Source organism: Cottoperca gobio, chromosome 17, assembly GCF_900634415.1.
Source record: "Cottoperca gobio chromosome 17, fCotGob3.1, whole genome shotgun sequence".
Classification (NCBI taxonomy): domain Eukaryota; kingdom Metazoa; phylum Chordata; class Actinopteri; order Perciformes; family Bovichtidae; genus Cottoperca; species Cottoperca gobio.
Genome location: NC_041371.1, coordinates 42,501 through 58,054, shown reverse-complemented (window position 1 = coordinate 58,054; position 15,554 = coordinate 42,501). Strand labels below are relative to the sequence as shown.

Here is a 15,554-nt window from a genome sequence, read left to right as displayed (position 1 = left end):
GAGGATCACTTGTGTTAGGGTGGAGAATCACCTGTGTTAGGGTGGTGAATCATGTGTGTTAGGGTGGAGAATCACCTGTGTTAGGGTGGTGAATCATGTGTGTTAGGGTGGAGGATCATGTGTGTTAGGGTGGAGGATCACCTGTTTTAGGGTGGAGAATCATGTGTGTTAGGGTGGTGAATCATGTGTGTTAGGGTCGTGAATCATGTGTGTTAGGGTGGAGAATCACGTGTGTTAGGGTCGAGGATCACCTGTGTTAGGGGGGCTGAATCATGTGTGTTAGGGTGGAGAATCAACTGTTAGGGTGGAGAATCATGTGTGTTAGGGTGGAGAATCATCTGTGTTAGGGTCGAGAATCACGTGTGTTAGGGTGGAGGATCACCTGTGTTAGGGTGGAGGATCACCTGTGTTAGGGTGGAGGATCATGTGTGTTAGGGTTGAGAATCATGTGTGTTAGGGGGGAGAATCACCTGTGTTAGGGTGGAGAATCATGTGTGTTAGGGTGGAGAATCACGTGTGTTCTGTTAGGGTGGTGAATCATGTGTGTTAGGGTGGAGGATCACCTGTGTTAGGGTGGAGAATCATGTGTGTTAGGGTGGAGGATCACCTGTGTTAGGGTGGAGAATCACCTGTGTTAGGGTGGTGAATCATGTGTGTTAGGGTGGAGAATCACCTGTGTTAGGGTGGTGAATCATGTGTGTTAGGGTGGAGGATCATGTGTGTTAGGGTGGAGGATCACCTGTGTTAGGGTGGAGAATCATGTGTGTTAGGGTGGTGAATCATGTGTGTTAGGGTCGAGAATCATGTGTGTTAGGGTGGAGGATCACCTGTGTTAGGGTGGAGGATCATGTGTGTTAGGGTTGAGAATCATGTGTGTTAGGGGGGAGAATCACCTGTGTTAGGGTGGCGAATCATGTGTGTTAGGGTGGAGGATCACCTGTGTTAGGGTGGAGAATCATGTGTGTTAGGGTGGAGGATCACCTGTGTTAGGGTGGAGAATCACCTGTGTTAGGGGGGTGAATCATGTGTGTTAGGGGGGAGAATCACCTGTGTTAGGGTGGAGAATCATGTGTGTTAGGGTGGAGAATCATCTGTGTTAGGGTCGAGAATCATGTGTGTTAGGGTGGAGAATCATGTGTGTTAGGGGGGAGAATCACCTGTGTTAGGGTGGTGAATCATGTGTGTTAGGGTGGAGGATCACCTGTGTTAGGGTCGAGGATCACCTGTGTTAGGGTGGAGAATCACCTGTGTTAGGGTGGTGGATCATGTGTGTTAGGGTGGAGGATCATGTGTGTTAGGGTGGAGGATCACCTGTGTTAGGGTGGAGAATCATGTGTGTTAGGGTGGTGAATCATGTGTGTTAGGGTGGAGAATCACCTGTGTTAGGGTGGTGGATCATGTGTGTTAGGGTGGGGGATCATGTGTGTTAGGGTGGAGGATCACCTGTGTTAGGGTGGAGAATCATGTGTGTTAGGGTGGTGAATCATGTGTGTTAGGGTGGAGAATCACCTGTGTTAGGGTCGTGAATCATGTGTGTTAGGGTGGAGAATCACCTGTGTTAGGGTGGTGGATCATGTGTGTTAGGGTGGGTGATCACCTGTGTTAGGGTGGAGAATCACGTGTGTTAGGGTGGAGAATCACCTGTGTTAGGGTGGTGAATCATGTGTGTTAGGGTGGAGAATCATGTGTGTTAGGGTCTAGAATCATGTGTGTTAGGGTGTAGGATCACCTGTGTTAGGGTGGAGAATCATGTGTGTTAGGGTGGAGGATCATGTGTGTTAGGGTGGAGGATCACCTGTGTTAGGGCGGAGAATCATGTGTGTTAGGGTGGATAATCATGTGTGTTAGGGTGGAGGATCACCTGTGTTAGGGCGGAGAATCATGTGTGTTAGGGTGGATAATCATGTGTGTTAGGGTGGAGAATCACATGTTTTATCACATGTCTTAAGGTGGAGAAACATGTGTGTTAAGTCTGTTGAATTTATTTACTTTAGAAGTGACATAAACAAGGTTCCCTTATGGTGTAGCGTACTGTTTAAAAGGGTAAAATGACATCACATGACACTTTTGTACAGGAGGTGGCGCTGTGTACCTTAAAGTTGTTCCTTAATCTGCCAATAAATGGAGAGAAGAAAAAGACGAAGCCCCGGATGTTACCGGAAGTGATTCCCGGTGTCTCTCACGTCCATGGTGTCTCTGAGTGCACATACGGCAGCAGCCCGGATCTACAGTCGTGTTTTCTGCGGTGTTTGTGCCGGTTCCTCGTTGATGGGGGTGTGTGCAGGTCTGCGCGGCTACCTGCTGCTCTGCCTGGGGCTGCTGCTCTCTGCAACCCCCCCCCTCTCCGCCTGGGATGCCGATCTGGAGCTGCTGGACCTGGTGGAGGAAATCCAGCAGAACTTCTACCAGTTCCTGTCGCTGGACCAGGTCCGTGCTAACTGCTAATGCTAACTGTCTCCATGGTGACAGCACAGCAGCTAGCTGCGCGCTATTGCTAGCAGCCGAGTGCCACGCGCACACACAGAGGGGCTAAACTAAGCTAGTTAGCAGCTAACTGAAGCGGACTGTTATACTGGACTAACGGCTAGCTCAGCTAGCTAACAGCTGCACTCAGATTTTTAGGTACACCTGTTTATCCTGACATCACTATCACATTACTCACTCTGAATAACGTGCTGTACTAACAGGCAACATATGTTTAATAATTATATGATGGTGGTGTCTTTAAAGAGAGTTAACGGACATTAAATGTATCTATAGATGATATGCTATCTATCTATCCTATTAATAATTTATTGAGATTATTTTACTTCCTAATCTAAATAATTTGGTATTGGTTTACAGGTTAGTTGAGAGCAGCAGTCCACTTTAGATGATGTGGCACACTGTGATTGGCTGAAAGACATCCAATCCAATACATTTGTGTGTTTGGAGTCAGCTGACAGTAATCGTAGCTCAATTCATTCGGTCTGTCTCCATGAAGGCTAAACTACAAAAGTCTAAGCCTCTTCCATCATTTTATTTTGTAAAATTAAACGTCCTCTGGTCGAGCGAAGCCGGAGGTGCAGTGTGTCGACAATAAGTATAAAAATCCTGGATCCTTAGATCAGGTGTTGTAAATGGACTGCCTTTTTATAAAATGCTTTTCCAATCTTTGCGAGCACTTAAAGAGCTTTACAACACATGTCAGCATTCACACACACTCACACAGAGGCCCCCATATCTCAGGTCAGAACCACCAACCCTCCGACTGACGGACAACACTCTGCCTCCGCCGTGTTGTAGTGGCATCGCTTCATGTTTTGAGGGCTCAGCTCAGTTTGGTGTTATTGACCTGCCAGCAGCTCTTCGGAGCCCACGTACCTGCACGGCATGTGTAACTAACTCCGGTGAGAGCCTCAGGTGCTGCTCCTCCATGGAGGATGCCATGTATGCAGCCTGGTACCTGAGCTCTGCAGCTGGGCTCCAGTGAACTCTTTGGTTGACTCTGGGTTTCTGTGAGGAGTGACAGAGTTGCTGTAAACCGTAGAAGAATGCGCAGAAGGGGCTCCTTTAGTGAGGGAAGCTCAGTAGAGTGTCTGCCTGCAGGAACCTTTTGTCTTAGTGTTGCAGCCTGAGGTTGTCCCATGATGACTGGCAGCTCCAGCACAGGCTCTCTGTATATTTGAGCGTATGGTGACAGGTGAGCTTTACATACACACCTTTGTGAGTGCTGTCCATCAATCTGTGGTTACAGGAGCGTCCGCAGTGCACCTCCGCTTATTAATGAGGATAATTATGATTCTAGCAGCAGTATCGAGAAAACTGTCTGTCACCTGTCTGTCTCTCGGCTGTCTATCTCACCTTTCTGTATCTCACCTGTCTGTATCTCACCTGTCTGTATCTCACCTGTCTGTCTCTCACCAGTCTGTCACCTGTCTGTCTGTCTCTCACCTGTCATCTCACCTTCTGTATCTCACCTTTCTGTATCTCACCTGTCTGTATCTCACCTGTCTGTATCTCACCTTTCTGTATCTCACCTGTCTGTCTCTCACCTGTCTGTCTCTCACCTGTCTGTCTCTCACCTGTCTGTCTCTCACCTGTCTGTATCTCACCTGTCTGTATCTCACCTGTCTATCTCACCTGTCTGTCTCTCACCTGTCTGTCTCTCACCTGTCTGTCTCTCAGGATGCTTCAGCAGCAGAGATTAAGAAGGCGTATCGACGGCTGTCTCTCTCTCTGCATCCTGACAAGAACAAAGATGAAAACGCTGAAACTCAGTTCAGACAAGTGAGAAACATGATAAAGATTTATCCACTATACCCACAATGCACTGCGCTATAGGTGGGGGTGTGATGTGCTGTGGTTTTATTTTCAGCTGGTGGCCATTTATGAAGTCCTGAAGGACGAGGAGAGACGCCGCAGGTGAGTCTCAGCTATGCACACCTGCGTGTTACTGACGTTTCTTTAGTACGAATATATCTGACGTCTGTGTTCCTGCAGCTATGATGACATCCTGCTGAACGGGCTTCCTGACTGGCGGCAGCCGGTCTTCTACTACAGACGAGTGAGGAAGATGAGTAATGCTGAGCTGGCCTTCCTCCTCTTCCTCATCCTCACTGTGGGACATTATGCTGTCATCTGGTCCATATACCTGGAGAAACAGCTGGTGAGACAGCCAATCAGAACACAGCAGCCACTCATACAGCCAATCACAGCAGGCCTGGTCATGTGATGCATCCTCACTGTTTCCAGGACGAGTTGCTGAGTAAGAAGAAGAAAGAGAAGAAGAAGAAGCTGAGCTCCAGACCTGCAGAGGAGCTGAGGTGTATTGGCCAGGACCGGACCGACAGGTACCGCTGTGACATCATTGTACTTCCTGTTTGTTGCTTTATTTGTGTTTGTTTATCGTTCGTTATGTTTGTTGTTTCAGAGTCCACGAACGGCCACACTGGCAGGACATCCTCCCTCTGAAGCTGAGCATCTGGCTTTACCTGTCCGTCAAAAACCTGCCGCAGACCGTCCAGGTACGCTACCTGTCTGTCTGTCTACTTGTCTGTCTGTCCGTCTGTTTATCTGTCCTTCCGTCTGTCTGTCTATTTGTCTGTCTATCCGTCTGTTTACCTGTCTGTCCGTCCGTCTGTCTGTCTGTCCGTCTGTCTGTCTACTTGTCTGTCTGTCTGTTTACCTGTCCTTCCATCTGTCTGTCTACTTGTCTGTCTGTCTACCTGTCTGCCTGTCTGTCCCTGCAGGAGGTGCAGCAGTACTATGAGGACTACCAGCAGCTGAAGCAGCAGCAGAGAGAAGAAGCAGAAGCTGAGCAGGAAGTCGTCCCCAGTAAACACTTTTCACATCTTCAGTTTATTTATACTGAAAAACACGTTGACTGTAAAGTTGCAGATAAATAATCGATAAATCTGCTTCGTAAAGTCTGACCCTTGGCCCGGCACCTGCAGAGGAACCTGAAAGCTGCAGCACGTTAGTGTTGGCATCAGTGTTAGCATAGGTGTGTTTCACATGGATTTAAACTGACCAGGTCTGCTTTAACTTCCTGTCCAGGAGAGAAGAGGCCAAAGGTGAAGAAGCCGAAGGTGGAGTTTCCAGCGTACGAGCTGCCGTCAGAGAACCCGAGCAGCCTGAGATACGATCAGGCCTCGTCCATCGAAGACATCGAGGACCAGATGGACGACTGGCTGCAGGATCGGCGAGCTGTGAAGAAGAAGGTCTGAGGGAGTTGTTACTCTGATTACTCCGATTAAAGGCGAGACTCCACCATGATGTCTCTGTGTTTGGTCCTCAGGCTGCAAGCTGGACGGAGGACGAGCTCAGCCTCCTCAGCAGGTTGATGGTTAAATTCCCTGGAGGAAGTCCGGGTCGCTGGGAGAAGATCGCTCATGAACTGGGACGATCTGTCATCGATGTAAGCCAATTTATTTGTGCTAGGGAATCAGTGTGCGCTCAGTTACCTCCTGGTGTAATTATTAGGAGCTTTTGTGAGTGTCAGAAGATAAACAAAGCTGTTCATCATCATCCTTGTAAGTTACTATTATTCCAAATATTTAAACACCTTCTCTTCCACAGGTGACTGCTAAAGTCAAGCAGGTGAAAGACAACGTGAGCCAAATCTCAGGTGAACATGTTTTTATATTGATGGAACAAAATATATTTAATAATAATGCTTGTGCATTATTACACCAATCAAAATGAATCGGTTCAATATTTTAGGACAAAAATTACATTTACATTAATTTACATTCACAGAGGGATATGAGCGTATTCCCTTAAGAGACAGAACCCTTAAGAAACCAGAAGGTTAATTCAGAAGCTGATGGAACATTGCACAATATTGTACTAAATTAAAATATGAATACTGTTAAAATAATAATTAATAACAAACAGTAAAGGGGAGCAACACGCCATCTAGTCTTCTGAATCCAAAGAAAACGAGCCGGCTGGTTAGACCTATGCTAACTTCTGTTTAGACCTATGCTAACTTCCCGCTAGCCTTATGCTAACCTGGGCTCGTGGGGGGATTTTTGATAAAAACAATTTTTCCAGCATTTTCCAGCCGCAGCAGTAACGCCTGTCCGTCTAGTGTTTCTGTAGGACAGGGGTATTCAACTAAAATTCAAAGAGGTCCAGTTAGAGAACATTTCTGCAAGCAAAGGTCCGGAACATCCGTCTAACATGCGTTATGAATTAGTGTGAGATATGTTGAAGTAGCCTAGTAGCCGTATCAACGTCTGCACGTCATCAACAACTGACTGTCAAATCTAATAAAGAAAGTAAAATTCAAAAACATTTTGACAATATTTATTGTCTATACAGATATATAATACTGTAGATGTGTATAATGTTCTTCTCTGGCTGCATTTAAAAATAAAAATAAAAATAAATAAAGGGAACATTCATGAGCAGGTTGTTGGGCAGTGAATGAGTCAGGGTCCTGCTGGATTCATCATATTGGGATCTGAGATTTTCTGTGACGTCAGTTCAGACTTGCGTGGGTATGTTTGGTCAAAAATGTTGTTCACTTTTCTCTTCTTAGAGAGCGCCATGTGTAGTTATTTTTCTCTCCCTGTCTGCGGCTCACTCGTCTCTCCCTGTATCGCTAACTCGTCTAATCGCTTTCCGTCTGTCACTCGCCTCTTCTCTCGTCTGTATTCAGAGTTGCAATGTTTTCTGCCTGGAATGCACAGATTTGCTTGGCTGAGTAGCATCACGTGGGATGTCTTAACTCGCATGTAATTGGTCTGTGAGTTTTCTGAACCGCTAAATCAGTGCCATAAAAACGAGAAAAGCTGCGCCGGTTAAAATGGAAGCGCCCCGTCAAAATTGAAAATCCCTCAATAATTTATTGATTATAAGTCCGAGGTCGGCGTCCGGACTCGGACCGCGGTCCGCCTGTTAGTGACCCCTGCTGTAGGAGATGTAACTGATTCAAAATAACAATAATAAATAAATGTGTCATCGTTAGCGTGGAAGATTTTATCGTGAACATCTTGGAGGTTGCTGGTCACCTGCTGGTCAAGTTAATGCTGGCGTCGATGTTTCAGGTCTGGTGAAGCTGTCGGATCTGAAGGCACCTTCTCTTCCTGTGAGGTCACTTCCTGTCACTCAGAGAGAGTGGGGAGCCAGTGAGGAGGAGGAGCAAGAGGAGGAGGAAGCAGCTCCGGTGGTCAGGAGGAGGAACAGGAAGTCAACCGCAGCAGACGGGGGAGAGGGGAAGGTCAGAGGTCGTCGGCAGAGAGACTTTGACCCGACTGCTGCGGTGGAGGAGGAGGAGGTGGAGGAGGAGCCCCAGGAGGACCCCGCTGTCTGGACTCAGAACCAACAGAAACTGCTGGAACTCGCTCTGCAACAGTTCCCCCGAGGATCCGCAGAGCGCTGGGACCACATCGCCAAAGTTGTCCCCGGGAAGAGCAAGGTCAGCACGTCCTTTATTTCATTAATTTATTTAAAGGGTTAGTTTATATCTTTTAAAACTACAGTTTAGTCTTTTTATGCTGTCTGTGATTGCTCTGTGTGTGTTTCTTATCAGGAGGAGTGTATGATTCGCTATAAGATGCTGGCAGAGCTCGTTCAGAAGAAGAAACTGGCTAAAAGCTGATTAAAGGTCCTCTGACCTCCTGACTCCCCCTCCTGCTGTGACCTCCTGACTCCCCCTCCTGCTGTGACCTCCTGACTCCCCCTCCTGCTGTGACCTCCTGACTCCGCCTCCTCTGACGTCTTGACTCCCCCTCCTCCTGCTGTGACCTCTTGACTCCACCTCCTGACTCTGCCTCCTCCTGCTATGACCTCCTGACTCCTCCGCTGACCTCTTGACTCCGCCTCCTCTTGTTGTGACCTCCTGACTCCGCCTCCTTTGACGTCTTGACTCTGCCTCCTCCTGCTGTGACCTCCTGACTCCGCCTCCTTTGACGTCTTGACTCTGCCTCCTCCTGCTGTGACCTCCTGACTCCTCCTCTGACCTCCGCCTCCTCTTGTTGTGACCTCCTGACTCCGCCTCCTTTGACGTCTTGACTCTGCCTCCTCCTGCTGTGACCTCCTGACTCCGCCTCCTTTGACGTCTTGACTCTGCCTCCTCCTGCTGTGACCTCCTGACTCCTCCGCTGACCTCTTGACTCCGCCTCCTCCTGCTGTGACCTCCTGACTCCTCCGCTGACGTCTTGACTCCGCCTCCTCCTGCTGTGACCTCCTGACTCCTCCGCTGACGTCTTGACTCCGCCTCTGCTGTGACCTCCTGACCAATGAACAACCATGTGACCTGACAGTGTTTTTATTTTTCTGTCCAGGTGAGCTGCCTCCTGACTGGACTTATGTTTTTTATAAGTGTGACGTCTCACCTGCTCAGGTGTTTTCAAACCTCGCAGCTTCATGTGCCTTAGCTCCGTTCAGCATGTTGTCAATAAAAAAATATTTATTATCTCCTGCAGTTTGTTTCTCATATTTCAGTCTGTTGTCTTTTTTCTTATGAGGGAGGAACAACATGTAAAATATATTTTCAGATTTATTTAAAGTTCCTATGATAACTGAGCTTTTTAATTTATCAAGGCTGAGTAACGACTCACACGAAATGTTGGTGAACTGATGTTAAATGTATTTAACTTTATTGATATTCAATTTGAAACGGTTGCTCTGATAACGTTCTACCTGCAGGTCACATCTTCACAGTTCCCTTCACAAGGTTTATGGAACCTGTAAATTAATCTTCTAACACTCCTAATCCTTGTGGACCTTAGTCTCAGTGGTCCAGTAGGGTCAGCGCCACCACCTGCCTCAGGGTGTAGACCCCCGCAGTTTGTCCCAAAAGAAAACCATTAAAACTCTTTGACCCACCTGTTAAAACACTAATAAAAACATTTAAATGGTGTTTATGGATAAAAAGATAACAAACACACACATCAGACAGTCTAGCTGTCTGATCCTGCCATATGAAATGGGACGGGGCTCGAGATGATTCCTGTCTAGGTTTGAATCTTCAGTGAAGTTAAAATCATCACCATTACAGGCTCCAACAGTATCACATAAAAGGTTTAAAAAACATCCCCCATTGGTGGCCGCGTAGACGTTCACAAACACAAGCTTTACATTCTCATTCTGCTTTGACCTTTAAAAGGTAAATGGACCGCTTTTATAAAGCACTTTTCCAATCTTTGTGATCAGTCAAAGCTCTTTACAACACATGTCAGCATTCACACACTCATACAAAGTCAGGGGCTCCATACAAGGTGCACATCTGCTCGTCAGTAGTGATACACATTCACACACCATCGGGAGCAATTTGGGGTGCAGTATCTTGCCCAAGTACACTTCGACATGCTGGGGATCGAACCACCAACCCTTAGACTCTACCTGCCCCTTTAGTGAAACACCTGCAATCACTTCCTCCACCTCAAAGAAAATCCCCACTCGTCCGCTGCAGCTGGAAGAACCTCCATGCTAAAAGCCCAGACACGTTCATCATCTTCTGATACTGAAGTCACACAGGGATCTAAAAGACACAGCAGTAAAAAAAGTGAACCATGAAATCTTTTTTAAAAGCCTCTTCAATAATTTGGACTGATCATTCAATTTCTATCAGTTTCCTCAATCTGTACATTTCATAGACTGACAGCACACCCTCATGTAGGTCAGAGGTCAATCTCACTCTATACGTTCACAATACTTTCTTATTGAAAGATTTTATAAAACTCAACTGACAAATCCTGATCCACAGAGAGACAGACAGACAGAAACATGGAGACAGACAGACTGGCTAAACAATCAGTAAAACAACAGTTAACAGACACTGTTGAGTAAAGCAGCGGTTCAAACTATCATGAAGGACTTTATAAGGAAGAATCTTTACAACCTTCAGAACCCCCCGGACTATGAGCACACTGCATTAAACAGGTTCTAACACACAGAACAGACCTCATGTCAGGATTAACTGATGGAAACTGTTTTACATTGGGGGAATTTGCTAGTAAAGATAGAGAAAGTATACAGTCTTTTAATTAATTTCTTAAGGGCAGCCCGTATAATTGGGAGAATTTAGTTGTGTGCTTTTATATTTTTATTTTCTGCCAATCTACTGCTCAGCAGTCCAGTAGGTGGCGGTAATGCGCCAAATCGTTGGTTGCTAACCGCTAATAAACCTCAAAAAGAAGAAGGAGACGCTTTTATTCTGAAAACCTTCCCGGTAGCCTCCTTGTTGTTCCTCAGGCCAGCGGAGCCAGAAGAAGACGCTGTCAGTTAGCATTAGCATTAGCATTACCCGCAGTTAGCTGATCTCTGGACTCGAATCTGCGGATTAACGTTCACGCATCAACGCTGCCGTAAGTTCACATCACATTTGTTTTCAGACGTTTTAAATGTCCAATTTGTTTTTTAAATACCGGAAATAGGACACGGTAAACTTCAGAGTGGCTGACGTCACTGAGTTAGCATCAGAGCTAACGAGCTAATGTTACTGTTTGTATCATTGACTGAATGTTAATAACATTATATTACATTAAATATACAACACCAACCTAAAGTTCTCAGTCAGACCAGACTCTTAAATAGTTGTATACAAACTGGTGTGTCCGTCTCTCCCCCTCAGGTGTGTCTGTCTCTCCCCCTCAGGTGTGTCTGTCTCTCCCCCTCAGTCTCTCCCCCTCAGGTGTGTGTGTCTGTCTCTCTCCCTCAGGTGTGTGTGTCTGTCTCTCCCCCTCAGGTGTGTCTGTCTCTCCCCCTCAGGTGTATCTGTCTCTCCTCTTCAGGTGTGTCCGTCTCTCCTCTTCAGGTGTGTCCGTCTCTCCCCCTCAGGTGTGTCCGTCTCTCCCCCTCAGGTGTGTCCGTCTCTCCCCCTCAGGTGTGTCTGTCTCTCCCCCTCAGGTGTGTGTGTCTGTCTCTCCCCCTCAGGTGTGTGTGTCTGTCTCTCCCTCTCAGGTGTGTGTGTCTCTCCCTCTCAGGTGTGTGTGTCTCTCTCCCTCTCAGGTGTGTGTGTCTGTCTCTCCCTCTCAGGTGTGTGTGTCTGTCTCTCCCCCTCAGGTGTATCTGTCTCTCCTCTTCAGGTGTGTCTGCGTCTCCCCCTCAGATGCGTCTCTCCCCCTCAGATGTGTCTGTCTCTCCCCTCAGGTGTGATGCAGCATCATGTCTCTGCAGGCCGTGCTGCAGCAGAGGATCAGCTCTGCTCAGGTGTTGCTGCAGCGGGCGGAGCTTCTCTGTCAAGGCGTGGAGGGTCACCAGAAGCTTTTCGGTAAACTGCGAGCCGAGCTGCGTTTCCTACGGCGGGTGGAGGCCGGAGAGCTGCAGGTTAAAGAGTCTCACCTGCACAGCACCAATCTGACTCACCTGACCGCCATTGTGGAGTCTGTGGAGAGTCTGGAGGGCGTGGTCGCTCTGCTGCACGTCTTCACCTACCAGGACGACGCCAGCTGCAGGCACACGCTGGTGGTGGACGTGGTGGCTAACGGCGGGCACACCTGGGTGAAGGCGGTGGGCAGGAAGGCGGAGGCGCTGCACAACATCTGGCAGGGGCGGGGCCAATACGGAGACAAGAGCATCATCAAGCAGGCCGAAGACTTCCTGCAGGCCAGCCACCAGCAGCCCGTCCAGTACCGACACCCACACATCGTCTTCGCCTTCTACAACGGCGTCTCCTGCCCCATGGCCGACCACCTCAGGGAAATGGGTGTTGCGGTGCGCGGGGACATCGTTGCCGTCAATGCCGTAATGGAGGAGGAGGAAGAAAAAGAAGAGGAGGAAGAAGAAGAGCAGGCTGAAGATAACGATGACAAGGAGGAGTCTGAGCTCACCCGGGTTGACCGCGACACGGTGGTGGCCAGCCTGGCGTTCCCTGCTCAGGTGCAGGTGGAAGAGTGTCGGTGCGTGAACCTGGACATCACCACGCTCATCACGTACGTGTCAGCGCTGAGTCACGGCCGCTGTCACTTCGCCTTCAGGGAGCCGGTGCTGACGGAGCAGGCATCCCAGGAGCGCCGCCTGCAGGTGCTGCCGCAGCTCGACACCTTCATGCAGGGCAAGGAGCTGTATGCCTGCGCCGCTGCGGTAGCCGACTTCCAGCTAATCCTGGACACGCTGGGGGGGCCGGGCGAGAAGGAGCGCGCACAGAAGCTGCTCACTCGCCTACAGCTGGTGGACGACCGGCCTTCGGAGCGCACGCTGAGCCTGACGCACAGCGCCAAGGTCAACCGCCGCTCACTCATGATCTTCGGCACCGGAGACTCACTGAGAGCCGTCACCATGACGGCAAATAGCCGATTCGTCAGGGCAGCGGCCAACCAGGGCGTCCGATACAGCGTGTTCATCCACCAACCGAGAGCGCTGACGGAGGGCAAGGAGTGGAGGGCCACGCCCCTCTGAGCAAGGGGCTGATGGGAGTAAACGGGTGTAGTCAAATCAAGTTTCTGAGTTTATGTAAATATATAATGTGATCAGCAATAAAGCATCACAGTCACTTCCTGCTCTGCTGTCGTTTGTTATAGGAGGTCACATGGGGCACGGCAGCTGAGAAGGACATTCTGTGTTTGAAGAATAATCAGAGCCTGACGTGTTTAAATACGTGTTTACTAAAATATATTCATTTAGCTGATGCTTTGTCCAAAGCAACTTAAAAGAAGTGCAAACAACCATGAAGATAGAGTCAAGATATGTATTGTCATATGCACAGGTAACAGACTGTTATACTGTACTTTACTAATCCTCCAACAGCAAACATTTAAAATGAACTAAAAGCAAGAGATATACACAATATACAATATGAAAATAAGTAAAGAGATGAAAGGTATTGCACATAGGTTCACAGTTAGTGCTGTGAAATATGAAATGTTGCACGGATAAGGCGGACAACGACAAAGTGCACCATGCATAGTTCAAGTTGTGTTGTGTTCACAGTTCAATCAGTTGGGGTGGGGGGAGCATATTCACAAGCCTGATGCCCTGCGGGTAGAAACGGTTTGTTCGTCTTGTGGTCCTGGAGGTCAGACTCCTGTAGTGCCTGCCCGATGGAGGAGAGTGAAGAGTCTGTGCTGGGGGTGGGTACTGTCCCTGATGATGTTGTGGGCTCTCCTGGTGACCCTGGTGGTGTAAATGTCCTGTAGTGAGGGGAAGGCTGCTCCTGTGATGTACTGTGCAGTTTTTATCACACTGGAGTGCCTTCCTGTCCCGGGCAGTGCAGTTTCCTTACCAGACTGTGATGGCGCTGGTGAGGACGCTCTCTGTAGAAGTTGCTGAGAATTTTGGATGACATGCCAAATGTTCTCAGCCTCCTTAAGAAGTACAGTCGCTGCTGGGCGAGATCCTCGCTGATGAGGGTTCCGAGGAATTTAAAGGTTTTCACCCTGTCTACCTCAGTCTCACCTACAGTGGTGTGTGCTGCACACTCTTCCTCCGTGGATCAAGAATCATGTCCTTGGTCTTTTCTGTGTTCAGGGAGAGATTATTGTCCTGACACCAGGTCACCAGGTCTGCCACCTCTTCTGTACGCTGCCCCACCAGTGATCAGTCCAATGACTGTTGTATCATCCGCAAACCTTGATGATACAGGTGTTGCTCTGGGAGGCTGCACAGTCGTATGTGAAGAGGGTGTACAGCAGGGGACTCAGCACGCAGCCCTGGGGGGTCCGTGTGCTTACAGATCTAGTGCCTGATGTGCGATTTCCAACTCTGACTGACTGGAGTCTGTCTGATAGGAAGTTCAGCACCCAGTTACAGAGAGCAGGTGTCAGTCCAAGAGTGAGGAGCTTAGCAGAGTTTGTGTTAAAGGCAGAACTGTAGTCAATAAAGAGCAGTCTGACAGTCCCTGCCCTCTCAGTGTGTGAGGGTGGTGCGGATGACTGTGTGGATGACGGGGTTGATTGCGTTGTCAGTGGACCGGTTCTGATGGTACACAAACTGCAGAGGGTCCAAGGTGTCTGGAATGTTCTTGATGTGGGTCATGACTATCCTCTCAAAACACTTCATCACTATTGGCGTGAGTGCTACGGGACGATAGTCATTCAGGCAGGTCACTGTGTTTTTCTTTGGGAGGGGCACGATGGTGGTTGTTTTGAAGCAGGTGGGCACAAGGGATTGTGCTAGTGACATGTTAAAAATGTCAGCAAGCACGTCAGCCAGCTCTGATGAGCAGACACGTAGGGCACGCCCGGAGATGTTGTCTGGGCCGGCTGCCTTCCGTGGGTTTATTCTCCTCAGAACCGTACGCACCTCTGCTGATGTCACAGTGAGTGGTGAGTCCTGTGTGCGCTCCATGGTCAAAAACCCTCTCTGGTGATTGGTGTTGAGGACCTCGAAGTGTGCATAGAACAGGCAGTGTGGGTTGGCTGGTTGTGACCCCCCTGCTTCTCTGCTGGCAGTCTCTTGCCACATGCGTCGGGAATCTGAGGTGGAGTAGAATCCCTCCATCCTCAGTCTGTATTGCCTTTTGGCCTCTTTGATGGATCTACGCAGGTTGTATCTGGTCTTCTTGTAGTCCTCAGAGTTGCCTGAGGCAAATGCAGTGGAGCTAGCACGTAGCATGGACCGAACCTCACGGTTAAGACGGTAGACGGTATCCAGAGAGCTGAGGCACTGAGACGATGCATTCATATAAACAACATCTCCATAGTCCAGCACAGAAACGTTGCAGAGACTCATCTCTTTCTGGCCTCCAAAGAAAAACAGGACTTGTTTCTAAAGTAAAAACCTGATTTTATTCTTAATTTTTTCAAAAGTTCTAAAATGTGAGGGTTAGAAGAAAGAGAATCGTCAATGATAATAACAAGATATTTGAACTGAGACACAGATTCAATCTCAGAACCCTGTGAAGTGGTGACAGGAGGGAGGTTCAAGTGTTTGGTTTTTGCTTTCGAGATCATCATGAGCTTCGTCTTTCCAGCATTTAAAACAAGTTTCAAATCACACAAGTTTCATTGTACAATGTTAAAAGCAGTCTGGAGCTGACAAAGAGCCTGATGTGGGGAGGACGCAGAGCAGTACATTACATTTAAAACATTGTGATTAAGATTATTTATATAAATTACAATAGTAATAATGATAGTATTAATAATGGTAATAATAGTGATAGTAATAATAATAGTAATAATAAC

The 15,554-nt window shown here is 48.1% G+C and overlaps 2 protein-coding genes across 2 annotated transcripts; both read left to right on the top strand.

Annotated features, from left to right (window-relative positions):
* Positions 1 to 1,856: 1,856 nt before the first annotated feature.
* On the top strand, positions 1,857 to 8,907 carry dnajc1 (DnaJ (Hsp40) homolog, subfamily C, member 1). The gene is made up of 12 exons (XM_029453055.1): positions 1,857 to 2,427; positions 4,168 to 4,269; positions 4,358 to 4,404; positions 4,483 to 4,648; positions 4,735 to 4,832; positions 4,913 to 5,006; positions 5,232 to 5,316; positions 5,539 to 5,702; positions 5,780 to 5,899; positions 6,061 to 6,109; positions 7,536 to 7,906; positions 8,021 to 8,907. Exons 1-12 carry the CDS (start codon positions 2,188 to 2,190, stop codon positions 8,087 to 8,089), a joined length of 1,605 nt encoding a protein of 534 aa, XP_029308915.1. The 5' UTR covers positions 1,857 to 2,187; the 3' UTR covers positions 8,090 to 8,907.
* Positions 8,908 to 10,644: 1,737 nt separating this feature from the next.
* Positions 10,645 to 12,926, top strand: c17h7orf25 (chromosome 17 C7orf25 homolog). The gene is made up of 2 exons (XM_029453056.1): positions 10,645 to 10,799; positions 11,584 to 12,926. The coding sequence occupies exon 2, from the start codon at positions 11,599 to 11,601 to the stop codon at positions 12,829 to 12,831; it is 1,233 nt and encodes a 410-aa protein (XP_029308916.1). The 5' UTR covers positions 10,645 to 10,799; positions 11,584 to 11,598; the 3' UTR covers positions 12,832 to 12,926.
* The last annotated feature ends 2,628 nt before the right edge of the window (positions 12,927 to 15,554 follow it).

Bases quoted from the DNA above. Each gene is read 5' to 3' on its own strand.
- dnajc1 (XM_029453055.1), top strand. From the start codon at position 2,188: ATGGTGTCTCTGAGTGCACATACGGCAGCAGCCCGGATCTACAGTCGT. The intron at 4,405-4,482 runs GTGAGTCTCAGC...GTGTTCCTGCAG, and splicing joins GACGAGGAGAGACGCCGCAG to CTATGATGACATCCTGCTGA. The intron at 7,907-8,020 runs GTCAGCACGTCC...GTTTCTTATCAG, and splicing joins TTGTCCCCGGGAAGAGCAAG to GAGGAGTGTATGATTCGCTA.
- c17h7orf25 (XM_029453056.1), top strand. From the start codon at position 11,599: ATGTCTCTGCAGGCCGTGCTGCAGCAGAGGATCAGCTCTGCTCAGGTG.